The 25,502-nt window shown below is 56.1% G+C and overlaps 1 protein-coding gene across 8 annotated transcripts in view; it reads right to left on the reverse strand.

The window, feature by feature from the left end:
• The window catches only part of GTF2IRD1 (GTF2I repeat domain containing 1), a 111,638-nt gene that overhangs the window by 15,776 nt on the left and 70,360 nt on the right, over positions 1–25,502 (reverse strand). For 5 of the 8 annotated variants that reach the window (XM_060123113.1, XM_060123110.1, XM_060123108.1 and 2 more), the window contains 5 exons: positions 21,178–21,227; positions 20,902–20,958; positions 19,384–19,467; positions 15,265–15,448; positions 14,724–14,752 (listed from right to left, as the gene is read on the reverse strand). In XM_060123113.1, the coding sequence (XP_059979096.1) occupies positions 14,724–14,752; positions 15,265–15,448; positions 19,384–19,467; positions 20,902–20,958; positions 21,178–21,227 (404 nt within the window). Of the gene's footprint in view, positions 1–14,723; positions 14,753–15,264; positions 15,449–19,383; positions 19,468–20,901; positions 21,026–21,177; positions 21,228–25,502 lie in introns of all 8 variants that reach the window. The other 3 variants (XM_060123112.1, XM_060123109.1, XM_060123111.1) reach the window with 2 other exon arrangements.

Below are 25,502 nucleotides of genomic sequence, written 5' to 3' on the forward strand. Positions count from 1 at the left end.
GGTCTGGGAAATAAGATCCCGAATGTCTGAGCTTCCCTGGTGGCACAGTGGTTAAGAATCCGCCTGCCAAAGCAGGGGACATGGGTTCGAGCCCTGGTCCGGGAAGATCCCACATGCCGCAGAGCAACTAAGCCCGCGCCCCACTACTACTGAGCCTGTGCTCTAGAGCCCGGGGGCCACAGCTACTGAGCCTGCGTGCCGCAACTATTGAAGCCCACGCATCTAGAGCCCGTGCTCTGCAACAAGAGGGGCCACCGCAATGAGAAGCCCACGCACTGCAACAAAGAGTAGCCCTGCTCGCCCCAACTAGAGAAAGCCCGCGTGCAGCAACGAAGACCCAACGCAGCCGAAAATAAAAAATAAATAAATTTATAAAAAAAAAAAGATCCCGCATGTCGCATGGTGAAGCCAAAAAATAAAAAATAAATAAAAAAACAAAATAATAAAATAAAATAAAATAATAAAAAATAAATAAATAGAAGAAAGAAGAATTAACACACACAAACACAAAAAAGAGAATTAATGAATCCTGACAAAGAATATATAGCCAGGGACTCTTTTTTTTTTTCCATTCTTTTTCCTATTCTTCTACTATTCTTTTTTTTTTCCTGCAGTTTTGCAATTTTGAAGGGAAAGAAACCAAGAGAATGACACACATAAAATTCAGAATATTTGTTCTGGGGAGAGAGGCAGACAGGATGAGGGAGAGCACGTAGGTGGAGGTATGTTATTGGTTCTGTTCTGATTCTTAGACGGGTGGCAGGTTCATGGGTGTTCACCATAGTATTTATTAACGAGTGAGCAAACAAATATGTGGGAATACGAATGAAAGAATAAAAATAAATGAATGCTAAATGCAGTGTGGTATCCTGGACTGGATTCTGGAATGTGAAAACGACATCGGTGGAAAAACTGAAGAAATCTAAATAAAACCTATAGCTTAGTTAATCGCACAGCACCAATCGATGCTAATTTCTTAGTTTTGACAAATGGACCATGGTTATGCAAGATGTTAACATCCCACATGGGTCAGACGGTATTTAGGAACTCTGTGCTATCTTTGCAACTTTTTGTAAATTAAAAATCACTTCAAAATAAAAAGTTACAACCATCAATCAATTGATGATTACATGCAGGGATTGATGGCAGAGTGGGTTATGAGCCAGGGATCATGACGGATCTGATCAGTGCATGGGGTTCACTAGGGAGGGGGACAGGGGAGGGAAGAAAGCAAGCCTTCTCCCCCAGAGTTCCCTCGAGCTGGGCTCTGTGCCCCCATGAATCCATCTCCCTTCCCTGGGATGGAGGTGCATGGTGGGTGGACCACAACCTGCCTGGGCAGGTGATCCAGGTTCCTCCCTGGAGCCCAGCTGTCTGACCTTCAGCTGACCCACTGCACACAGGAGCCTGGAACAATGGCCAACAGAGAGCTGTCTGGCTGGGGCCTTCCCTGTTGGGGCTCCAGGCCGTTTCACTGCCCTCCCAGCTGCCCGACACTGGGATGCAAATCCTCCATTTGCTGACGATACGTGCCCACCAGAGACCATGCCTGGTGACTTACACAGTGATGCTCTTTATTCCTCACGACAAACCTGACCTCTAGGTGTTACGGTCCCCATTTTACACGTAAGGAAACCGAGGCTCAGAGGAGTCAAGGTGCCTGTTCCCAGCCACCAAGGCCGCATGGTTTGCGATGGGTGGCGCTGAGGCTCAAACCCAGGTCCCTCTGAGCCCTGGGTGCTGCTTTCCCATCCGAGAACAGCCCAGTACCTCCTCAGAGGGCTTTCTCAAACTCTCCTGCAGCTCTGTGCTCGAACCTGCAAACCTGGCCGGGCGGAGCAAGTGCCAGGTTTTCTTGTGGGCGTCTGCCTTGGACGGACGGTCCTGGGAGCAGACATGCCCGTGGCCCTTCCCAAGGGAAATCGTGTCCTTCCCTCTCCTCTCCCCTTCCCTCCTCCATGGTCCCAAGGCCGAACTGTGGCCATAACTGGCCAGGTACGGAATGCCACACACGAAATGTGATGAGCAGGACATCGGCTCCCAGCCCGGGCAAGGTGGGCAGATGGAGGCAGCGGAGCGCACAGGCGAGGGAGGGCTCTGCTGCCTCACGCGGGGAGGGGGTACCAATCCCGATCCTCGTGCTGTACAGCAAACTCTGCAGCCAACGACCCGAGAACAGATGCTTCCTGTGGGCTGAGCGTGCAGTCTGTTTGCACGTGTTCAGGACTACAGCCCCAGCACCCGCAATAACACCCGACACATCACAAGCGCTCGGCAAATAACTGTCTGAGAAATTAAGCTCCTGCGTGCCAGGCACTCTTCTTAGATCTTTGCATGGCTTCCTTCACTTAATCATTCTGACAACCTTATGAAGTTGGTCCTAGGAGTGTCTGCATCCTACAGACGAGGAAACTGAGGCACACAGGGGAAGCCACAGGCCCCAGGTTACACAGTGAGTTAGAGGGAGAGCCGGGATTCACCCCAGCCCGCTGACCACCTGGCAGTACAGCCTCGTTCTGTTGTGGCTGGGAGGACAGAGCAGGAGTGTCCGACTCAGTCGCTGCACACGGGGAGGGAAGAGATCTTCCTTCTGCTCCATCCATGCTGCTGTTTCTTCTCACTCTCTCTGCACCCGCAACCCCCAAACCCATGTTTCCGCCTGCTTCCTCGAGCACCTTTGATTCTGCACATCCCGGGCCGGCTTCTCCAGGTGCCCTCAAACCTGTCCCTCCTCCCTTCTCGTGGGTCCCTGGCTCCAACCTCCCACACGGTCGCTCAGGAGAGAAACCTTGGCTGAGTAGTGGCTGCCAAAGCTGTCCGTGCCCTAATCCCCGGAGCCGGTGACTATGTTTCTTTACATGGCAGAAGGGACTTTGCTGGTGTGTTTAAGTTAATCTTGAGGTGGCTAGGTTATCCTGGGTTATCTGAGTGGACCCTAAATGTAATCACAAGGGTCCTTGTAAGGAGGCAAGGTCAAAAGCAGAGGGAGAGGGGACAACTGAGGTTGGACGGATGCGTTTTGAAGATGCAGGAGGGGCTGCAAGCCAAGGAACGCAGGCGGTGTCTAGAAGATGGAAAAGACAAGGAAACAGATTCTCCCTCGGAGCCTTGGGAAGGAACCCACTCTGCGGACACCGTGACTAGCCCCGTGAGACTCATTTCGGACTTCTTAGCTCTACCACTGTAAGGAGATAAACCTGTGTTGCTTTCAGCCACCGAGTGGGTAATTTGTTACAGCAGCCGACGAAACCCCTCTGTGCCCCCTTGTCTCCATCCAACAATCCAGGTGGGTCTTCTCACCTGCCCTCCCCGAATGCATCCTCTGCTTTGCAAGCCACTCAGATTTTTCTAAACAGTCTATCCGCCCATGTCCTTCCTTCGCTTTAAACTCGCTGAGGGCTCTCTGTTGTCTGTGGGGCAAATCCATCCTCCTTTCCCCGGCGAAGGAGATCCTCTGCTGGTACCAGAGAAGTTGTTTTCACCCCGCCCTGCCACTCTCCAGGTCCCCACCCAAGAGGGCGTGCAGAACCTGTTTCACGGAACAGACAGTGGAAACCCGGGGCTCCCCTACTTCGCGCAACGGAGGGGAAACCTCCTCCCGCTTGCCTTGGGTGGCATCTATAATCCTGCACAGTGGGCCTGCGGCCTGCTGAGAAGCCATCGTGGCTCAGGGCCTGACCCCTGACATCCCTGCAAGATGCTCAGCTGCGTCTCTGGGCCGTGGGAGCCTCACGGCCACAAGGGGAGAAGGGCCTCCCCCAGGGAGAACGGGGTTCTTCCACTCAGCCCCAGGACACCACCCACTCCCGGCCCCTCCCAGTTTTTTCCTTACCCACAAAGGCTGAAGGCACCAGGGCCCTGGTCCTCTGATTCCGCTCACTCCCAAAGATCTCATTCTGTTAGGGCTTTAAATACCAGCGATATGCTTGCGATTCCCCAAATTATACCTCAAGCCTGGACCACTCCCTGGACATGCCCCCCGCCCCCACTCTACATGCAACAGCGCCTGGATAATACCCCAGACCTAACACGCCACAAACATGCCTGAGACTCCCCCGCAGCCCCGGCCAGCTCCTCCTGCATCTTCCTCGTCTCAGCTACCTACCCGCACCTCCATCCTTCCAGAAGCTCAGCCCCAATCCCTGAGGTCAAACTCAACTCCTCTCTCACAGCCCACATCAGCAAATTGTCGGCTTCAGCCACAAACTCTGCCCAGAGTCAAGGACTTACCACCACTGCCGGCACTACTGGGCCTCACCTGCTTTGCCAGGACCAACTCCCTACATCGTCCCCTGCTGCCACCCTGTGTGTCCTCACCCAGCAGCCAGAGGGATCCTGTTAGATCCTAGACTGGATTCTGTCTCTCCTCTGCTCGGAAGCCTGCCCTGGCTCCCAGCTCACTCGGAACAAGGGTCAGCATCTTGATCCAGCGTCCACCATCGGCCTTCTCTCCCATTTCCATCTCATCTCCTACCAGGTCCTCCACCCGACCTGGCCTCCCACACTGGCAGGGGACCTCAGGGCCTTTGCAGTCTGTACTCGGCCTGCCAGGCTCTTCTCTATGCCCTCCTGGCTCACTACTGCCGCCTCCAGGCCTCTGCTCACCCGCCTTCCCTGGCCGCCCCACACCTAGGGTTGTAACTTCTCAGCACTCACACCTGGTACCCTTTACCCTTCGCATATGGTCTGTTCTCTGCATCCACACCAGAACTCAAGTTCCCCGAGGCAGGGTTCTCTTTAATTGGTGTTCATCAAAAGCTACTTACACCCAGCCCTGAAGACACCTCGGAACCGTTCACAGACGAAGTACTTGGTCCTGAGCTCCCAAACCTGCAGGGGTCCCTCCGCAGACTGTGCTGTCCCCATCCCCACCTCCCACCATGAGGTCTCTTCTGCCACCAGACCCTCCCCCACCTCACCCCACCCAGCCCAGGAGGTTGGAAAGATCCTGTCCACCCAGTAAGCCATGTGCGCTGAGCCATCCTTCGTGCCCCACCCCCCAGGCCTCCACTTGCGTGGCTCAAAGACGCGTTTATCAGCCAGCGAGAGAGCTTCTGTTCCCCACGCAGTGCCTGGTGACCCTGGGCTGATCTCATCCTAGCCTAAATAAAGGCGTTGGTTGTTCCTGTCGGCTTGGGTGGTCCCAGCTGGGGAACTAGTTTCGGTGAGGTTTTCTGGAATGTTGCAGAAGAGCCTGGAGCCCCCCCACCGCTCGCTCCTGGGGCCTGAGAAGCCCCCTGTCTAACAGCCGCTGGGAACCTTGAGGTACCCTTCCCCCGCCTGGCAGAGCTGAGGGAGGGCAGGGCTGGGACCACTGACCAGCCCAGGGACAGACTGGGGCAGCCACGACCCAGATGGAAAGGGCGGGGCCTCCCCTCCTGCAGGAAAGGAGGCAGCCGGCCAATTCTGGGCCTGGCAGCCGGGCGTCTGCCCACAAAGGCCTCCAGGCCCCACCCAGCAGATGCCAGCTCTTCCCGGGAAGGCAGAAGTGAGATCATTACTGGAGCCTAATTAACAAAGAAAAGCAGAGATAATGAAGTGGAGAAACATGTGGCTGGCACTGGAACTGTGACATCTTTAGAAACTTGAGAAAGCAGGGTTTTATTTTGAGCTCTTACGAGTTGGAAGGGTGGCGGGGGGTGGCGTAGGGAAGAGAGGGAGGCAGGGGTGCGTGACAAGGGTCGGGGGGTGGACCACGAAGGCTGTCCCTGCTCCATGTGACCTCGAGGCCCAGAGATAGCAAGTTAACTTATCCAGGGTCACAGACAGTAAGTTAACTCATCCAAGGTCACCCAGCTCCCGAGGGCCCAGCAGGCGACTCCTTCCAGCTCCTATTCAGTCCCTCCCCCCACCCCCAAATGCCCTCTGCTGAGGTCAATCTCAGGCCCAGCTCAGGTCCCCTTCTCCGGGAAGCCCACTCCTCCCAGCACCCGATGAGTGACAGGAGACCCCGCAGAGACCTAGCAGAGGCCCCAGTGGGGACAATGACAAGAGGTACCATTTGGGGCTGGAGCCGTTCCCTCCTTGTACCCCCCCCCCTCCGCAGACCCTTCACCCACAGCTGAGCTTCTCAAACTGGGCCTCAGGGAACGCTGGGGGTGGGAAGTAGGTCGAGTGGGAACATCTATTTTCTCAGCAGAATATAATCTGACATAGTTCCTTGAATGAAAACTCAAGTGGAGACTCTCTGGAATGGGGGCTTCCTAGGTAAAGCTGGGGCCCGGCAGAGCTTCGACCCTGTCCCGCGGGGGTGCTCGGGCTCCGGCCTTGGGGACGTCAGCGGAAGAGCTTGCCAAGGCCGGGTCTGCAGGGTCCAGTCCACGCTGCCAAGCCAGGCCTTCCAGGCCCTCCACGCTCCGGCCTGGCCGGCCTCTCCGCCTTACCCCTCCCGCGCACGACGGGCCATTTATTCCTCCTTTCCTTGCCCTGCTGCACCCCGGGGCAGCCCCAGTGTGACGCTTCCCACTTTGCACAGAGGGAGAGCGAGGCCCAGGCAGGCAAACCGGACTTGCTGCTGGAGTCACACAGGAAGTCGGCAGCTCTGCTCTGTCTGTGGGGCCCGGAGCCCCTGCTCCGGGGGTGGGCGGGTTTGCTGCTCACCAGGGAGTTCCCCCAAGCTGGCAGGGAGGGCTGAGCTGCTGGGGTCCAAAGAACCAAACCAAAAGGAGAGGAAGCTGGAAGCCTGTGTTTGGCCAGAAGGGAGCCGGGGCAGGGCAGCTGTGGGGAAGCCTGGAGCCGGGCAGCAGAGGGAAGTGAGTCAGTGCATGGGGAGACCCCTCTGTCTGCGCCCTCCCTAGTTCTAAAGGGCTGGGGCTCCGGGCAGACAGGCACAGGATGCACAAGCCAAAGGTAGCTGCAGCGGGCAAAGCCCCTCCCGCCTCTCCTGCAGTGCCTCCAGGTGAGTGGCTGCTTGGATGCCTCCAGTGATGGGGAACTCACTACCTACAAGGCTTTTTGTTTGTTTTTTTTTTAAAGCCACTGCTATTCGAGAACCTTTCGAGAATGTTCATTTCCTTGATCTCTCTGGTGTTGCCTAGGACTCTGCTCTCATGGGAGATTTGCAAAGAGCTGCCTGACTCAGCGCTTCTTACCCGCAAATCCCTCCACCTCCTTTTCTGGGGCTCCACCTCCTCTGTTCCTTCACAGGCTCCTCTCCCTCAAGGTCTCTTGGAGGTCGGTGTGCTCCCGGCTCTGCCCTGGGCCCTCTCTGCTGGCTCCACGCTCACCCAGGCCAGCCCCAGCGCCACCCTGCAGGCTCTCAGCACCATGACTGTTCCTGGATGTCCCACAGGCCTGCAGACCCCGCCTTGGGGATGGACACCACCATCACCCTTCTGGAACCTTCTGCCCTCTCTCCCTCCTCACGCCCCACTGCCACCTCTAGGTCCTAACCCCACCCACCTCTGGGTCCCACAGCCCATGCTGCTCCAGTTCTGCCTTCTCCATCCACCTTGGTAGGCGGAAGTGTGGTTACCATGGCAATCGTAAGACAATACAAATCCAACCCTATCAGTCCCTTGACTGAAAAAGCCTCCGATGCCACCAGAGAAAGCCTGAGTTTAGGTCAAGGCCGTGCATGATTCGGCCTTACTCTTCTTCTGCGATCTTCCCCCCACTGCCCAACCAGCCCAGGCTCCAGAACGGCACAGCTCTGTGTACGACTTCAGCCCTGTGTTACCTACGTGACTGCTTCCTTCAGCCTCGGTGTGCTCAGCTGCAAAATGGGAATGAAAACAGCATCTGCCTCGCAGGCTTGCTGTGAAGACCCCACGAGGCTCTGGGGGAAAGGCCTGGGGCCTGGCCCGCCGTGGGCACTCAGCGAGGGTTGGACAAGGATGGTCATTTCAGGGCTCCCCACCTCTGCAAGTGCTGCCCCTCAGCCTGCAACCCCCCCATCCCCGGGGAGGAACGTCAGCTCCCTGGGAAGCTCTCCCAGACCCCCAGATGCACGTGGCCTGCCTGCGGGGAGCTGGTCCTCCTGGGGAAGGGGGAGGACTGGTCTTTGCCTGCGGGTGGCACTGAACTTGCACGGGGCTCAGGACACCCACACCGCTGCCATCCGTCCTGTTTCCTGGGGATCAACGTGCGGGTAGACATGCCTTCCAAGCCCCTGGCCCTCCCTGTCTCGACCTCCTCTCCTCTTTCCAGTCATGTCCAAACCCCTTGGTCATCAACATTGGTGGCCTCTCCACGGTGTCCAGGTCATACTTCCTTCTGAGACTGTCCCATCTTTCTAGCCCTCCCTCTAGGACGCTGACTCCAACAATCTTCCCTCCGCCCCAGTCACCCTTCCCCTGTCCCCCTGTGTGCAGAGGGGTTCTGGCAGTGCTCTCAGCACCCCCTTCCCCACCTCCTGTTCTCAGGGGGACGTCCCTCCTCTGCCCACTCTCCCCACGCTCTCTGCTGCCATGTCATCCATTCCTCTAAAATCACACTGTCACTATTCAACCTCTAAAACCCTCTCCTCATCCCATTTCACCCTGCAGCTCCCACCCCACCTCTCCTCTGTCCCTAAAGGGCCATCGTCTGCAGCTGATGAGTTCATTTCTTTTCTCTTGTTCTCCCCTGAGCCCACGATTCCACTCAGGTCCTCTCCCCTCCCTGAAACTGCTCTTTTCTTTTTCTTTAATAAACGTTATTTTATTTATTTATTTATTTTTGCCTGTGTTGGGTCTTCGCTACTGTGCGCGGGCTTTCTCTAGTTGCGACGAGGGGGCTACTCTTTGTTGCGACACACGGGCTTATTGTGGTGGCTTCTCTTGTTGTGGAGCACGGGCTCTAGGTGCGCGGGCTTCAGTAGTTGTGGCACGTGGGCTCAGTTGTTGTGGCTTGCGGGCTCTAGAGTGCAGGCTCAGTAGTCGTGGCGCGTGGGCTTAGTTGCTCTGTGGCATGTGGGATCTTCCCGAACCAGGGCTTGAACCCGTGTCCCCTGAATTGGCAGGTGGATTCCTAACCACTGCGCCACCAGGGAAGCCCCCGAAACTGCTCTTGACCACGCCATCCCTGGACCTCTGGGCGCTCCATCCCACAGTCCCATCTCAGGTCTGAACCTGACCTTGCAGCAGCACTGGGCCCAGGTGATCACTCTCCTTCTTCAACAGTTTCTCACTCAGCTTCCAGGACATCACACCCTCTGGGGGTTCACTTGTCTCTCCTCAGCTCTAAATGCTGGAGGGCCCCAGGGTTCATCCTCGAACCCCTTCTGACTATCCCTGTTGAACCCCACTGTGATCCAGTTTCATGACTAAAATGCATGAAATACAGAATGGCTCCCGACTGCATGTCTCCGGGGGACTCTCTCTGTAGTCAAATGCTCTATCCCTAAGCTATACCCCTCAGTGGGGCTCTCTCTGATTTGTAGATCCAACTGCCTTCCCAACCTGTCCACTTGGGTGTCAAATTTGCCCGCCACTCAGATCCTCACCTCCCTTTCCCTCTCCAGCTGCTTGGGACAAAATCTTGACGCTATCCTGTTTTGTTCTGGGTTTTTTGTTGCCACACCATGTGGCTTGCGGGATCTTAGTTCCCCGACCAGGGATCAAACCCATGTCCCCTGCAGTGGAAGCGTGCAGTCCTAACCACTGGGCCACCAGGGAAGTCCCTTGATGCCCTCCTTGATCTCTCTTTCCCCCTCCCCACATTCACTCTCAGCAATCCTGTTGGCCCTACTTTCAAAATATGTCCAGGGCCCCAGGGCCTTTGCACTGACAACTCTTCTCCCTGGATGTCTCAACCTAGATTTCTTTCTTTTTTTAAACATTTATTTATTATTTATTTAGTTAGTTAATTTATTTCTGGCTGCACTGGGTCCTAGTTGCGGCACGCGGGATCTTCACTGAGGCACAAGGGATCTTTCGTTGTGGCACGGGCTCTTTGTTGTGGTGCGCGGGCTTCTCTCTAGTTGTGGCGTGTGGGTTTTCTCTTCTCTAGTTGTGGCGTGTGGGCTCCAGGGCACGGGGGCTCTAGTTGAGGTGCGCGAGCTCAGTAGTTGTGGCACGCAGGCTTAGTTGCCCCACGGCATGTGGGATCTTAGTTCCCTGATCATTGACCTAGATTTCTACATGGCTTATACCCTGTCTTCATTCAGGCCTTAGCTTCTGGTGGCCTCTCTAAAATTGTGCTCTTGACAGTGCCATCCTTTGTGTGTGTCTCCACGGCACTTGTCACTATTGAATACGATACAATTTGTTCTTATTTACCTGTCTCCCCTATTAGAATATAAGCACCACGGCGGGTAGAGATTTTTTTTCTATTCTCAGATCTTGCTTGGCATACGACAGGTATTAAATAATCTTGTTGTTGTTGTTGTGCAAATAAATGAACTCAAAGGATTATGAGCCTTAAGGGTTAGACAGGCAGGACTGTTATAGATGCTGATAGCCAGAAGGGGGCAGCAAAGACCTACCCAGTGTGGATGAAAGGTCGGGGGTGGGGAAAGCCTGGGCACATGCTGTGTGACCTCCAGCGAGTTCCTTAACCTCTCTGAGCCTGTTTCTCCCTGTAGGACTGGTTATTGGGGGAGATCGAATGTGCTGGTACGGGAAGGCTTGGTAATCAGCAAATCATCAGCATGACGTGGGTGTTAGGTATCCACGGTGTGAGAAGTTGCCCAATGTCCATTCTCGGGGGACAGGGCTGCTATATAACTATGATGCACCCTGATGACAGACCATTGTAAAGTGTTTTAAAGACATGGGAAAATGCTTATGCTTAAGCGTGTGTGTGTGTAAATTTATGGAAAGGACGAGATATACAATTAATAAGCTTGGGGAAAAATCTGGAAGAAATGTATCATCGTAAAAATAAACAGCCATCTGGGCAGTGAGATCTCTGTATTTTCCAGATTTCCACCATGGGTATGTATTCGTGTTTCCCGACCTACTAGAATGTTCTACAGCTGTTGCTACACCAGCTACCTGGGCGGAGGGCCTCTCCTTCCTTAGTCACCACTGATCTTTCCCAACATATCATGAACAGCCCCTTTGCTGTCCTGGGTTTACACAGCCTCGGACCCCTCTGGGTCTGGGGAGAGACCCACCTTGACTTGGTGCTGCTGACGGCAGAGACTGTCCCCAGCCACCTGCCTCTCTGGCCCCTGGCCCAGTGTCCCTAATTTAACTCAGGGTTGCTGCAGGCAGGTGGGTGAACTGGGGAGCAGCCTGGCCAGGTGGCAAGGAGTTTCCAGTGGTGTGCACCTCACCCAGGCCTCACTCACTCAGGCCCCTGGGATTGAGCCTGGTTTAGTCAGACACCCGCTCTGTGCCCCCACTTAGGCTGTGCCCTGTGTTAGAACCACACACCCTTCTGCTCAACTCCAAGGCCCAGCTTAATGTCACCTCCTCCAGGAAGCTTTCCCGACCTCCAGGAATAACAGTAACAACTGCCAACCCCATTGGCTGAGCCCTTCCTATCACAGCTGGCCCAGGGCTGAGGGCTTCACAAACATCTCTCTCAAGCATCAGCAGGGGGAAAACCGTCCTCCATGGCTCACCCCCCAATGCCCACCATTCATTCATTCAGATCACCCGGGGAGGCAGGTATGACCATCTCCATCTCACCGATGAGGAAGTGAAGGCTCGGAGATGTGAAATAATGAGCCCAGAGTCACAGGGTTAGTAAGAGGCGTCTGGGGTTTCAACCTGGGTCTGTCTGAGCACCAGCCTGTGCTCTCCCATGGGCCCCCCACCACCTCGGCCCCCAATCCCAAAGCACATCATCTAACACCCCTCCAGGCGCACAGCTACAGCCTTCCTTTCTCCAGGCTACGGCACCTGCCAACGTTCCGCCTTCCCCAGAGACCTGACCTGACCTGCTCCAGTTCACCTCGGAACCCCAGGAGCTGGCCCGCATCAGGCTTCAGCGACTGTCTAATGGACGGTTTGGGAACAGCCCTTTCTGGGGCAGGAACAGCACCCAGCGACCTCTGGTGAACCCTCGGAGGCCCCTGTGAGTCTGGACACCTTCCCAGCCCAGCGTGACAAATGGCGTTAGGAAGCACACAGCTGGCCTGCCAGCCCATCTGCCCCGGTCCCTCCAGGCTGACACCCGGCCCAGAGCGCCAATGCCTGGAAAGGCGCTGGCAGTCCCATCCCTGAGGCCTGGGGCCAGGGCCAGGTGCCCATCTCTTCTTCTAGGCAGCCTGCCACCCTCTCCCATACCACGTGGGCAGAGAAAGCATTTCCGAGGCCCCTGCACGCAGAGGGGCCACAGGGAGGGTCGATGGGTGGGTGGGCAGGCTGGTACAGAGAGATGGGGGCGGACGGCCACCCTGGGCTGATGGCTGAGATTCAAGCAGCTGGTCGAGCAGGAAGATGAGCTGTCAAGGCCCCCTTGCTAGAGGGTGAGCCGCGGTCCGTGGAAGCGGTCACCCCCACAGAAGGGGGCAATGGCTGCTGGCTGCCTCTCCGCCCCCCAGTGTTTCTCCCCAAAGCCCGACACTCCGCTATTTGGGGGCTGCTCTGAATTACGTGCCGCCCGCCTGGCATCAGTGGGCCTCCCTGAAGGAACAGGGAGCCAGGTGTGGAACCAACGCTTCCTCCACTACAGGTTGGGCGTCCAAGGCACGTCATTGAAGTTCCCTTGGCCTCAGTTTCTTCATCCGTAAAAACAGGACAAAAAAAGGTGATATACAAACCGCTGAACTCACAGCCCAGCATACGATCAAGTGTATTTCTTGCTTTTCAAACTCGTTAAAAGTATGTGCCTACCCCTGGAGCAGCTATATTTTCAGGCCTCCGTGGGGCCCTTCCTTCTGGGTAGGAGGGGCTGGGGATCACAGGGTGTGCAGGGGGAGGCCGACGGACTGCCTCGCCGTGTTTCTCCTCTCCGTCAGCAAAGGGAGGCCCGGCCATCCTTCCTGCTGCCGCTCATGGGAAGAGGACGGACACTGCCCGGCTCTGACACCAACCTGGGCAGAAAGTGAAGTTGGGACGGGCAGTGGCTTGAAGCTGACTCAGTGGCACAGGGCTGACAGGGTCACGGGGCCCCCGCTGCAGGGCAGGCGAGCGGATCACAGGCCGCCCACCACGGTCCTGCAGCAAGGCAGGTCCACAGAGGGCTGAGTGACCTGTCACAGAGCAGGGATGGGCCAGGGGCCCCAGGTGGCACCAGGGGACGTGTGTCCTGCCCCCCATGGCCGATGAGAAGAGGGTCCCTGGGCCTGTGATGTTCTCATGAGCACCTGAGCCCCCGTAACCTTGTTCTGTCCTGCAGCCCCCAGAAGCACAGGCCTACCTGTCCACGGGGGCGAAGTGCTACAGATCACGGGCCTAGAGGCCGGCCAGGCCACTGGCTAGCCGTGTGACGTGGGCACATTGCTAAAACGCGAGCCTCAGTTTCCCCCTGAAGGTCAGGCTCTGGCGCCAGCCTCAGGTGTGAGGAGTAAACGAGATGACTCCTCCGTCTGTAACCACGGTACCCAGACCACCGCCCAGCCCTAGGAGGAAGGACCTCCGGACCCACGTGAAGCGGTCAGCACAGGGTCTGACGCCCAGTAATCTCTTGGCAAGGTTTCCGCCGGGGCCACCACTGCTGCGCTTTGCTGCTCTTACCTTCACCATCTCTACCTTACTAACATCACCTGACGGCTTTCACACCTCTGAGAGTTCTGGAAAACCACCCTGGGCGTAGGCCTTGGAGCCCTGCTGCTTCCCCAGCTGACCACCTGCCTCTCCCTCCCTCTCCCCCTGGCCCTCCAAGTACTGCTCTCCCCTGAGGCCCCGCGAGAGCCTTCCTCTCCGGGAAACCCTCCCAAGCACCCTTTCCTCTGTTCCTCCTCCCTGGGGTCCCTGCAGCCCGACGGCAGCCGCCACACTGCTACCCCCCTCAGTGAGTCTGGCCCCCCTCCAGGTCGCCCCTTCCTCAGAAGCCCACCGAGCCAGGCCTGGGCGCAGGGAATGAACAGCTATAGGTGGCAGGGTCAGGGCGCACGGAGGTGAGTGAGGAGTAAAGTGGATGTGACCGCGACTGTGAAATTGGAGTCCTGTCCTGCAGGCTTTCTCTGTTCCCAGCGCAGCCTCCCCAAGGGCCCAGGGCTGCCAGTGACTCCGGGCGGGAGCAGGGGAGAGGCGGCAGAGCTCCTCCCCGTGTCTCCACGCGCAGGCTCTGGGATCTGCGTACGCAGCTGCCTCCGTGGAGGCCCGGCCATCCCTGAGCGCTGACCAGGTGGTCATGCCACCCCCCGCAGGGACAGCCCCTGCTCATTCAGGGCTCGGGAGGGCCAGGACATAGCCCGGGGGACGGTGGGGGTGGTGGTGGATGCCTTGAAACGGGGCCAGGAGAGGCATTTTACAAAGCGGGTAAGCACTCACCCCCATCCCACCACCAAGCTCGCAGGCTCCCCTGCAGACACCCCTCCCTCTGAGGCTAGGAACCCACCCCCATCACCCTCATCTGCTCACCAAGGCCCCTGCATTAGGGAAAGTGGGGGGCACTGACCCGGCCAGGCCCCTCCCTCCTGAACCCCCATCCCAGGCTTAGAAGTCACCAGCGCCACCCCACCACCCCTTTCTCTGTCCCAGGAACCGGGGCCAGGCTCCAGCTTGGCCTTCCTCCTCTCTGCTGGGGCCAGAGCCCAGGGAGGTGGGACAACAGAAGGGCGGGGGTCCCGCTCCAGGGCCCTGGAACCGGTGCCCCACGGTGAGCTCCACTCCGGCCTCTGGCCCCCAGCACCATGGCCCCCCCCCCCGTGCCAAGTGGCCCCCCCCATAGCCGGCACCTCTTACCAGGCTTTGGGATGAGTCCTTGAAAAGGCCTGGAAGAGAAACAGAGACGGGGGTGTCAGGGGAGCTTGTGCGGAATGCGTGGGACCCACCCCAGACCTGCTGAAGCAGAATCTGCATTTTAACAAGATGCCCGGCGCTTCGTGCGCACGGGACCCTGGGGACCCTGGGACGATGCGGCAGGGCCGCTGTGCACCAGGCCCAGCAGGGTCTCCCGCTGGCTCTGCCCTGCTGGCTCCACGCCTCTTCCAGGGGATGAGGGAGTGCAGTGAGCAGGTGCCGCAGCAGGTAGACGGGGCCCGTGAAGGCTGCCCCCGCTACGGTGGCTGCGGGGCAGGGGAGCTAGTCTCACTTCTGTGGGGCTCCCTGCACCCTGGCTGGCCGGCAGTCCCCCTTCCTCCAACCCCCAGGGCCCAGGGTGGTGCTGGAAGAGCTGCCTTGTCCATGGAGGGCAGGTCCACCCGAAGGAAAGGCCAAGGGTCTGTGGTGCGAGCCCCCTCCCGTGGTAGCCTCGCCTCCTCTCTGTCTCCCTTCCCCTGAGTACCTGGTGACAGTGAACTTGATCTTGTCAGCCACCGCAAGGATCCTCTCCAGGTTCTGGGAGCCAAAGGTGCAGGGCTTTCGGAAAGGGATCCCGGGGGGCAGCCCCTCGATGATCACCGAGCCGGGGTTACTCTTGATCCTCTTGTAGGGGACCTGGACCGGGTACTTGATGCCCAAGGCTTCCCCTGCGGACGAGAGGGACAGAGGAGGTGTCAGGAGCCAGAGGCGGGTCTGGTGGGCTGTCGGCAGCCAGGGGGTGCTCCATGCACGAGTGTGATACACCCCGTGCACAGTGGGGTATGGTGGGGGGCTGTCGTGTAGCACTGCAGCAAGGCACAGTCAGTGAGGGACTGGGAAGCAGGGGCCCTGGGGGTCGGGGGTGTGGGCGTGTGCCCAGGGCAGGCTGAGGACTGGCCAGGGGACGTGGGGCTGTGGCTGCTGGGACAGGGCAGGGGCCAACGTCAGAGGCCTCACAGCTTGAGAATCTGAAAGCCGTCTCAAGGATGGTACCTGGTGGGCACAGCTGGCCCTTCCCTACAACGATCCATCAGCCCCACAGGCTCTGCCTCACCCTGGTTCAGGATCGGCCTGGCCTGAAAGGGCGGATCGCGTCTGGGAGCAGGGAGGCCAGCCAGGGTGCGGCTCAGACCTCAGGGCTCTCTTTCCACATCATTCCTGTCGCCAATCCCCTCTGCAGAGGGCTGTGGCATGTCCATCCCGGGGACTGTCCCTTGTCTCACAGCCTGGGAGCAGCCCTGAGTCCACTGCTGATCCACTCTGGGCCAAGGTCTGCTGCCTGCTGTCAGGCTGATGTGAACGTCCATGGCTCTCTGACTTAGGTGGGGTGCACCATGGGAGCCCCCTCCTGGACGGAGGGCTGGACACTCCTCAGTGTCACAGGATGCCCCTTTACGAAGATGTGCTGCAGAAATCTTTGCACTAGGAGAAGTAGCTGAACTTTTTCTGGGCAATAAACTAATTTTTATCTCGTGGACACTGGGAATGGTATAACTGGCCTCATTTCCCTTTTTGCTCTGGCTCCTGGGAAACTCAGAGCTTGATGCATGCCCTGCATCTAGCAAGTACAGAATGGCTGAGTCTTCGTGTCACCGCTGGCTTCGTGCCACTGCTTCAGCTTGTTTGTTTGGCTTTATTTAATTGAGATGTAATTCACGTACCATAACATTTACCATCTTAAACAATCCAGTGGTTTTTAGCGTACTCAGGAGGTTGTGAAATCATCACCACTATCTAACTCCAGAGCGTTTTCATCACCCCGAAGAGAAACCCCATTCCCATTAGCAGTCACACCTCACTCCTTCCCTCTGTGCCCTGGCAACCAAACCAACCCACTTTCTGTTTCTATGAATTTCCCGCCTGTTTTAAATTCTTTATCCTGACTTTGCTGCAGACAGAAAGGTACTTATACCCATAATCCATGAATGGGAACACTGCCATCTCTACTTCCTCACTCCTTGCCCCCAAAAGGGCTCTTGCTAGAATGATTGACGGCCTCTGTGTTGCCCAACCCAGAAGGTATTTGCTCTCTTTTGGCAAAATCCAACACCTTGGTGTCCATGATGCCTCACTTTCTTGGTTTCCCCTTTCTGGCCACTCCTCCCCTTCCTGGACTTGACCTCTAAACACAGGGCTCCTTGGCTTTCTGCATGGGTCCTCTTTCTGCTCTCTTTGCACCCCTAGGGGTGTCTCCTCTGCTCCTGTGGTCTAATTTTTGCATCCAGTCCAGACACCTCTCCTGAACAGCAGACTTTTCTCTCTGCCTGCCTATGAGACATCTCCACTCACCCTTCAGACTCAACATATCCAAATGGAACCCATCATCTCCCCTCTTCAAACTTCCCCGCTCAGTGAGGGCGCTGCCCCTTCTCCCTGGCTGGCAGTTTGGGTATCCACCTGTCTCTGGCAGCTCTGTGCTCCCCCCTCCTCCTCCTTGTCATGGTGACAGGTCTGGGTAACCCAGGCCTAAGCCAATGAGCACATGGCATTCTCTGCCATGGGGATTGGGTAAAGACTGGACATGTGACTCAATGGGGATCAATGAGAAACAGGGGAGGGCCCAGGGAATTCTGGGAAACTATCAGGCTTTCCTGAGAAAGCCTGTGGAAAAGCCAGCTCTCTCCCTGGATGGGATGTCTGGACCAGCCGTGGTCATCCTGCTAGCAAGCAGGAAGTCAGCCTGAGATGATTCTGACACAGCGGAAGGACACCAAGTTCATTCCCTGAGCTGCTGGATCCAGCTAATCCTGAAAGCCACCCTACTGCTGCATTTCCTGAGTTATGGCTAATTGTACTGTCCAAAGACAGCTGCACCAATCTTTCTCCCATCCCACGTGCTCCTCTTATAGTGTAACATCGACACTCCCCTCCTCTTACACTAGGGTGGAACTTTGTAACTGCCTTGACCAATGCAGTACGGCAGAGGGGACACTGCACAACCTCTGAGGCTGGGTCATAAAAGGCAACGTGGCTTCCACCTGGTGCTCTCTCTCAGGACACTCAGGAGCCCCGACCAACAAGGAGGAAATCCAGCTACCATGGAGCTGCCATGCCAGAAAGCCCACGTAGAGGGGTCACACAGACACTGAGAAAGATGCTTGAGGGGCCCAGCCGTTCCAGCACCAGCTCTTTCCCCAGCCCAGGCGTCAGACATGTGAGTGAGGATGCCGTCCAGATGACCCCAGCTTCACCCGCCTTCTGCCTGCAACCCCGGGACAGACCGTGAGTGACAGCTCCCCAGCTCGGCTTGCTCCCAAAGTCCTGACTCGCTGATACCCTCAGAGATAATACATGATCATGGCTATTCTAGGCAACCACGTGTTAGGGTGATCTGTTGTGAAGTCATAGTAACTGAATCATGAGCCAATTAACCCCCTTAACGGTTGAAGCCAGTTTGGTTTTGCTACTTGAGACCGGAAAGCACCTTAACAGATACAGCTTGTCCTCCTCGAGGCAGGACGCAGCTGGATGCCTCCATTCCTCCCGCTGCCCCGTCAATCTGCGCCTGTGGTTCTCCCTCGGAAGCACATCTCACTCCATCCGGTTTCCTGCAGCATCCCGGCCGGGGCCTGCCCAAGCCATCATCACTCTCGCCGAAATACTGCTCCAGCCTCTGGGCTGGTCTCCCAGTGTCCACTCCCACCCTCCCACAGCCACTCACTTTCCTCACGGCATCCAGGGAGACACTTTAAAAGTGCAAAACTGCTCCATTTACTTCAATCCTCCTAAAATACAAACCCGGTATCATGGTTCCCTCCAAGGCCCTGGACAATTGGATCTGTCTTCTGGCCAGCTCCGCAGGGCCCTCCTCTCCCCCAGTGCCTGCCCTTACGCTTCGGCTTTTGGCTCCTTCTTACATCTATCTATCTACTTACATATATATATGTGTCTATATACATATATATATATATATATATATATATATTTTTTTTTTTTTGGCTGCACCGTATGGTTTGCAGGATCTTAGTTCCCTGACCAGGGCCCACGGCAGTGAAAGCGCCAAGTCCTAACCACTGGACCGCCAGGGAACTCCCTTGGCTCCTTCTTAAGACAAGCCTCAGGGCCTTTGCACATGCCATCACCTCAGCCAGAATGCCCTTCCTTCACACTCTGCTTGATTCCCCATGGTTCAGTTCTTTCTTCCAAGAGCCCTTCCCTGGCTTCCAATCTAAGGAGAGCTATTTTCTCTTGAGCAGCCTGCTCTTTTCCTGCATAATCATGGGACGACGCCTCACTGTCGCTGGATTCTGGGTAGAGCTGTTCTATGCCGGTCTCACGTCACTGGTCTGCAGGGTCCCCCGAGGGCAGGGACTGCGTGGGTTTTTTTGTTTGTCTGTTTCTGGCATGTGGGATCTTAGCTCCCCGACCAGGGATCGAACCCGCAGCCCCTGCAGTGGAAGCACGGAGTCTTAACCACTGGACCGCCAGAGAAGTCCCCGTGAGACTGCGTGTTTTCTTCACTCCCTTTTCCCCAGTGCCTGGCACACAGTAAGTGCTCAAGACGTATTTGTATGCAGGTGAGCGGTCTTCCCAGAGGAGACCACGGCCAGAACCGGGTTGCTCCTGCCTCTCTTCCCTCCCGCCAGGGTGTCCCGGGGCTCACCGTATTTCTTGTTGAACAGATCCTGGACCTGCTCCCTCAGCGTGTTGGCAATGTCGATCCGTGAGAGTCTGGCATCATAATTTTCTGCAAAGTGAAAAACAATTACGGATTTGGGCTGTTAAATGAAAAGGCACTTGGTGACTTTAAAGGAATACGATTTCCTAACTATGGGGAACTCCTTCTCAGGCAATTATCAGCTCCGTGGAGTGGGCCCCTTGGAGTCCTCCAGCACTAACTTCTTGACGGAGACGTGGGTTTTTTCCGGAAGGACGCGCACTCTCGCGACAACAGCGATGAGTCGGAAATTAACTGTTGACATTTGAAACCCACACCAGTGAGCCAGCCCTGGAGGTGAGAGACGCCACGGAGGGGAGCAGCCTCCTGCGTCACCGGCGGGGGGAGTGGGGCCTCGCTCAGAGTCAGGCGGGAGGCAGGAGGCAGCGCGGGGACGTGAGCTCAGTGGACACGGCGGCCCCGCGGAGGCAGGAGCCGGCCTGGAAGCTCCCCGTGGTCACTCATTCACCCAGAAGCTATCGCTGTGGAGCCCGCGTGCCAGCACCTGCCATGAGACCCCTGGACGAGCCCCCGGCCTTGGGGAGATGGGAACCTGCACTGCCCTGTGGGAAGAGAGAGGTGGGGGATGGAGGAGGGAGGGGGTGGGTCTCTGGCTGGTCGGACCCCAGTCTGCTAAGAGGGCTGAGTATGAGGGGTCACAGGGTGAAGTGAGAGACGGAACTCCCCCGTCCCAGAAAGTTCCGGCTGCCCAGGAAGGAGCTGAGAGGCTGGGGGGTAAGCAGGTGCCCCTCTGGGATTTGGGCTCCTCCACCCACAGGGGCTGGCCCTTCCTGCCGCTGGTCTGGCTGACCCCACTTTCTCCTCTGGGCCACACTGACCACCCAGGACCCACATGGGGAGCACCCACCCTAGGGGACTCACAGCCACACCCTAGAGCTGCCCCGACGTGCACGTGGACGGCTGCTCTCAGCCACCGCAGCCCCTACCGATACTACACTTGATCTTAACCAAAAGGTAATACCAGCCTCCACTGTGGGGAGGGAGCCTCCCCTGTCAGTCCCTGGCCCCTCCCTGCATCAGGCTTCCCCCATCTGCCACGCCTCTTCCTCCACGCTCACATCCTCCCGCCCCTCCTTGGCCCAACCAGGGTCCTCCTTCTTGGGAGAGCCCTCCCTGCCCTCCGTGACCTCCTCTCCTCTGATTTCAAAGCACTAAGAGCACGGCCGGCTGCCTAATACTAAGCGGGCAGGTCAGCTGCTTCCCCAGACGGACAGCAGGCCGGCTCCCGCGCCCTGTACCCCCGAACCCCCAGCCACCTTGCGGAGCCTCTCACTGGGGCTGGCAAACCCCAGCCCTGCCTGGCTGCCCGCCGGCCTCGCTCAGACCCCGGGGCCCTGAGGTTGGCCTCCAGCCCCTCCCACCCCTAGCCTGGCCCTCCAAACCCAAGCCAGGTCAAGGTCATGGCACTGGGACTGCGGACCCCATCCTGAGCTGCAACCTTACCTTGAAAGCCCTGTCTCTTCAGGCTCTCGTCCACAAGAGGGTCCCCGGAATCCCTCTCTGGGGGCGGGGGGGAGAGAAGCCAGGGTGAGCAGGCAGCTCCTGGGACCCGGGACAGAGGTGGTATCTGGTGGGGGCAAACCCAGCAGGGAGGGCAATGGGGGGATGCCAGGGTAGACGGGACCAGGACAGAGGAAGCAGGAGGAGGGGTGATGGCAGAAGCCTGGGACCCCTCCCACGCCCGGCCCGCGCCTCGGCCCATGACCCTGCGCAGGGTACCTTGGCTGTCTGTGAGGGGCTCTTTGACTCCTTCGGTGAGCAGCTCAGGCCTGCAAAACACAAGTGGGGCTATCACCAAGGTCCCTCCAGGGCTCCCCGGTACTACCCAGCTCTCCCCCTGGGCCTCAGTCTGCACATCTGTGCAGTGGGCGCTCCTAGCTCTGGACAGTCAAGGTCTGGGGTTTCTGCCTCCCAGGCAGCTGTCCTGCTGACCCACATGTGTGATCTGGGGGCTGCGCTGGGCTCTGAGGATCCAGCCAGGAGCGAAACCAGCCTGGTCCTGGCCCGGTGGAGCTGAACCCCTCACTCTCGGTTCCAGGATGCATAACTGCCACTGGCCAGGGTCAGAGCACGTGGTCTGGGGGCCTTCCTACGGAGCTGTAGACACAGTCGGGACTGACTGTGGCAAGATCCTGGTGTAGGGAAGGCCCAAGGTTTCTGGCTGACACCATCTCACTCTGGGGTCGGGGCCTCGGGGACCAGACCCAGCTTTACACTGATGTCTGTATCCCTGCAGACTCCACAGAGCCTGTCCTCACATTAGGTAACCCGCCCGACATCCTTGAGGTAGGCACTGTTTCTATCATCCCACTTGCAGGAATGGGAGACTGAGGCATCGGGAAGGTGAGTAACGTGCCCAAGACCGCACAGCGAGAGGGGCAGAGTTCAAACTAGGCATCCCCTCCTTCTTGCCTGCAGCCTCTCCCGCTGAGGGACCCCTCCCACCCCAGGCCTGTTTTCTCATCTGAAATGGAATAATAACGCTGCCCTGGCTCAGAGGGGAACAGGCCTCATAAATCCATACTTGAAGACACAACAGGACCGCAGACAGCACTCTGGCCTGGGAGCCCTGCTCAGTGCCTGTGGGGAAATCATTACACTTTCTGGGCTTCCGCTTCCCCATAAGAAGGCAGACAGGAAGTGATGGGGGGTCTAAATGTAGTCTGAGGGCTTTTCCAGCTCCTGAAACTGTGATCTAAGGCAGGGCTGTGCCTCCTCCCTCCCTGGCCCTGTAAGCCCAGCTCTGTGTCAGGCACAGATGCCCGCTGCCAGGAGGGACACCAAATCCTCATCCACTTGATGGAGGGGGTGGTGCCCTGAGAGTCTGGCCTTTGGCCTCACTCCCAGGCAGGGTCTCCTGTGTCACTGCTTGGATACCCCTGTGAGGAAAAGCCCAGCACCTCCCCGGGCAGCCTCACCTACAGACTCACCCTCACACTGAACCCTGGTCCAGCATCCCTTCCCTTCGGGAGATGTGAAGGAGTGATTCTGGTACCTGTTGCACCCGCCATGCCCTGCCAGCCCTCCTCTGGCCAATGTGACCTCTCCAGTGCCCTCAGCCTGCCATTCAGCCCAGACCCCCGCCACCCAGACAGGCCTGCTACAGCTGGACAAGGTTGCACCAAAAATGGGGCACTTAGAATCAGTGCTGTATAATATAGCTTGTCTGGTCTTCAAGCCACTGTTATCAGCCAGACCTCTTGACCTCTAGGGAGGGGAGGGGGGCTGGAGACAGTTCAATCACTTGGCCAGTAAGCCAGTGAAGGCTAGCAACGAATTCCAGTAAAAGTGTGGACACTGGGGTCGGTGGAGCTGCCTGGTTGGTGAACACACTGATGTGCTGGGAGGGTGATGGGCCCTGATTTCGCAGGAAGAGGGGATGGAAGCTCCACATCCAGTCCCTCCCAAACTTTGTCCTTTATGTCTCTTCATTTGGCTGGTCCTGATTTGCATCCTTTCTATAAAACTGTCACACAGTGCTTTCCTGGGTCCTGTAAGTCGTGCTAGTTAATTATCAAACTTGGGGAGGGGTCCTGGGAACCCCTGAATTTGCAGCCAGCTGCTCAGGAGTGTCGGTGGTCTAGGGACCTTTGAACTTTAGCTGATGTTGGAAGTGGGGGTGGTCTTGCTGGGGACTGTGTCCTGAATCCGTAGGGTCTGCTAAGTCTGGGGGGTCGGCACCAGAACTGCCCTGCAGCGCTGCAATCAGACAGACCTTCTGCCACTCCTCCCCTGGACCTCAGTCTCCCATCCGTGTGAATCCACCCATGGTTTTAAATTTCCCAAGGTTTTTTTTTTGTTGTTGGTTTGTTTTAACTTTGGAGAATTTGATGAAGCAAGGGACCCTATTTCCAGAAGAATGCACAAAAGAATATGAAAAGTTTGGATACATGTTTGTTCAAGAATCTGGGTTAAGAATGTTTTTTGATCAAAGATTTAGAAAGTTTGATTTGACTCTGTGCCAACTCTCATCAACTGGCAGCCGCTGTCTGGAGGCTGTTTAGAAGGACGTGGAATTCAGGTTTAGGTGGAAATCAGTCCATCAGTGACATCCCTCCAAGTGCTGATTTCTCATATATTTTTTTATAGGCTCACTGTATTTCAAAATAAGGTCTTTACATGAGGACATTAGGGTGGGCCCTAATCCAATCTGACTAGTGTCCTCCTAGGGAGAGGAGATTAGGTCACAGAGAGATACCAAGGATGTGTGGACAGAGAGGAATGACCATGTGAAGACTCAGCAAGAAGGTGGTTGTCTGCAAGCCAAGGAGACAGACCTCAGGGGAAACTAACCCTGCTGACACCTTGACCCTGAACTTCCAGATTCCAGAACTGCGAGAAATAAATTTCTGTTGTTTAAGCCACCCAGTCTGTAGTACTTTGTTATGGCTGCTCTGGCCAACTAATATATACACACACACACACACACACACACACACACACACACACACACATACATTTATACTTTATTGAGATGTAATTCACTCTTTAAGGTACACGCATCAATGGTTTTTAGTATATTCACAAAGTTGTTTATGCAGCCATACTTCTAATTCCAGAACAGTTACATCATCCCCCAAATACATATTTTTTAGAAGTAAGATTAATGAGAAGTGGCGATTTTCACTAATATTCCCAATAGTATTTTTGACTAATTTTTTAAATGAAGAATAACAAAATAAATATACTCAAGTGCTCCATCTCTCTTCTCCGATTATCTCTTAGAATCACCCCAACTGGTCCTTAATCCTAACACCCCAACTGTTCCACTGGACAAAGTTAATCACTCTTTCCTACTTGAATCATTTTCTTCACTTGGCATTCAGAAAACGAATTATCTAAATTCACTTTTTAAAATTTATATATATATATATATTTTAAATGAACTCCTGATACAGGCAACCACATGGATGAATCTCAAAAGCTGAGTGAAAGAGCCAGACCCAATGAGATGCACAATGTATGATTCCATTTATATGACATTCTGGAAAAGGCAAAATGGCAAAAAAATGATCAACTACCAGGTCGCAGGGTCTGGGGTAGCCAACAAAAGGGCACAAGGGAAGCTTGTGGAGTGATGGAACTGTTTTGTGTCTTGATGGTAGTGATGTGACAGTGTGAGTTTGCCAAAAATCAAAGAGTTGTGCATTTTAAAAGGGTGAGTTTTACTGAATGTAAATTAAACTTCAATAAACCTGATACTAAAAAAAAAAAAAATCTTAATTGAGTACCTACACTGTGCCAGGTCTTTTGCTAAGCCTTGACCTCCAGGGCCACCCCATAATTGGTACAGTATGCCCCATTTAATGCCCTGAACAACCTACCCAAGGTCAGGGGGAGTAACAGGAGGAGCTGGACTTAGACCCAGGAGCCTGCGAGTCACCCAAGGGCTTCCAGTTCTCAGTTTGAGGGGGTGGATGAGGCAAGCAGTCCCCATGTGCTACGTCCTTCCTGAATGCTGACAGGTTCCCATGTTCTGTCCCCACCCCGGCCTCTCTCCTGAGTCTGACCCCCGTAAATCCACCTGCCAACCCTCCCTGGAAGGCCCCCACGCACCTCAAACATAACACACAGCAGACTCACATCCCATATATCAGCAAATTCTACCAGCCTCATCTTCAAAACACTGTCTGAATCTGACAACTTTTCACCATCCCACCCCTACCTTTACCTAATCCAAGATGCCACTGTGTCCCCTGGGCCAGGAACAGCCTCCTCACTGGTCCCCGTTTCTGCCCCTGCCCATCCTCCTCAAAAACTTCCGGTGAGTCCTCGTTAAATTTGAAATAAAATCCAGACTCTTTAAACCAGTCTAAGACCCTGTATGATCCAGCTCCTGCTATCTCTTGGGCCTCGCCACTCTCACTCTTCCCCCACTCCCCCTGCACCAGTCACAATGGCGCCTTGCTAGACTTCAAACACACAAGGATGTCCCTGCCTCAGGGCTTTTGCACCTGCTGTTCCCGCTGCTTCAATGCTCTTCCACTGCAAATAATTTGCAAACCTTGCTTCATTAAGTCTCTGCTCCAAAGTCCCCTCCATGG

The sequence above is a fragment of the Lagenorhynchus albirostris genome, chromosome 15, assembly GCF_949774975.1.
Source record: "Lagenorhynchus albirostris chromosome 15, mLagAlb1.1, whole genome shotgun sequence".
In the NCBI taxonomy this organism is placed as follows: Eukaryota; Metazoa; Chordata; class Mammalia; order Artiodactyla; family Delphinidae; genus Lagenorhynchus; species Lagenorhynchus albirostris.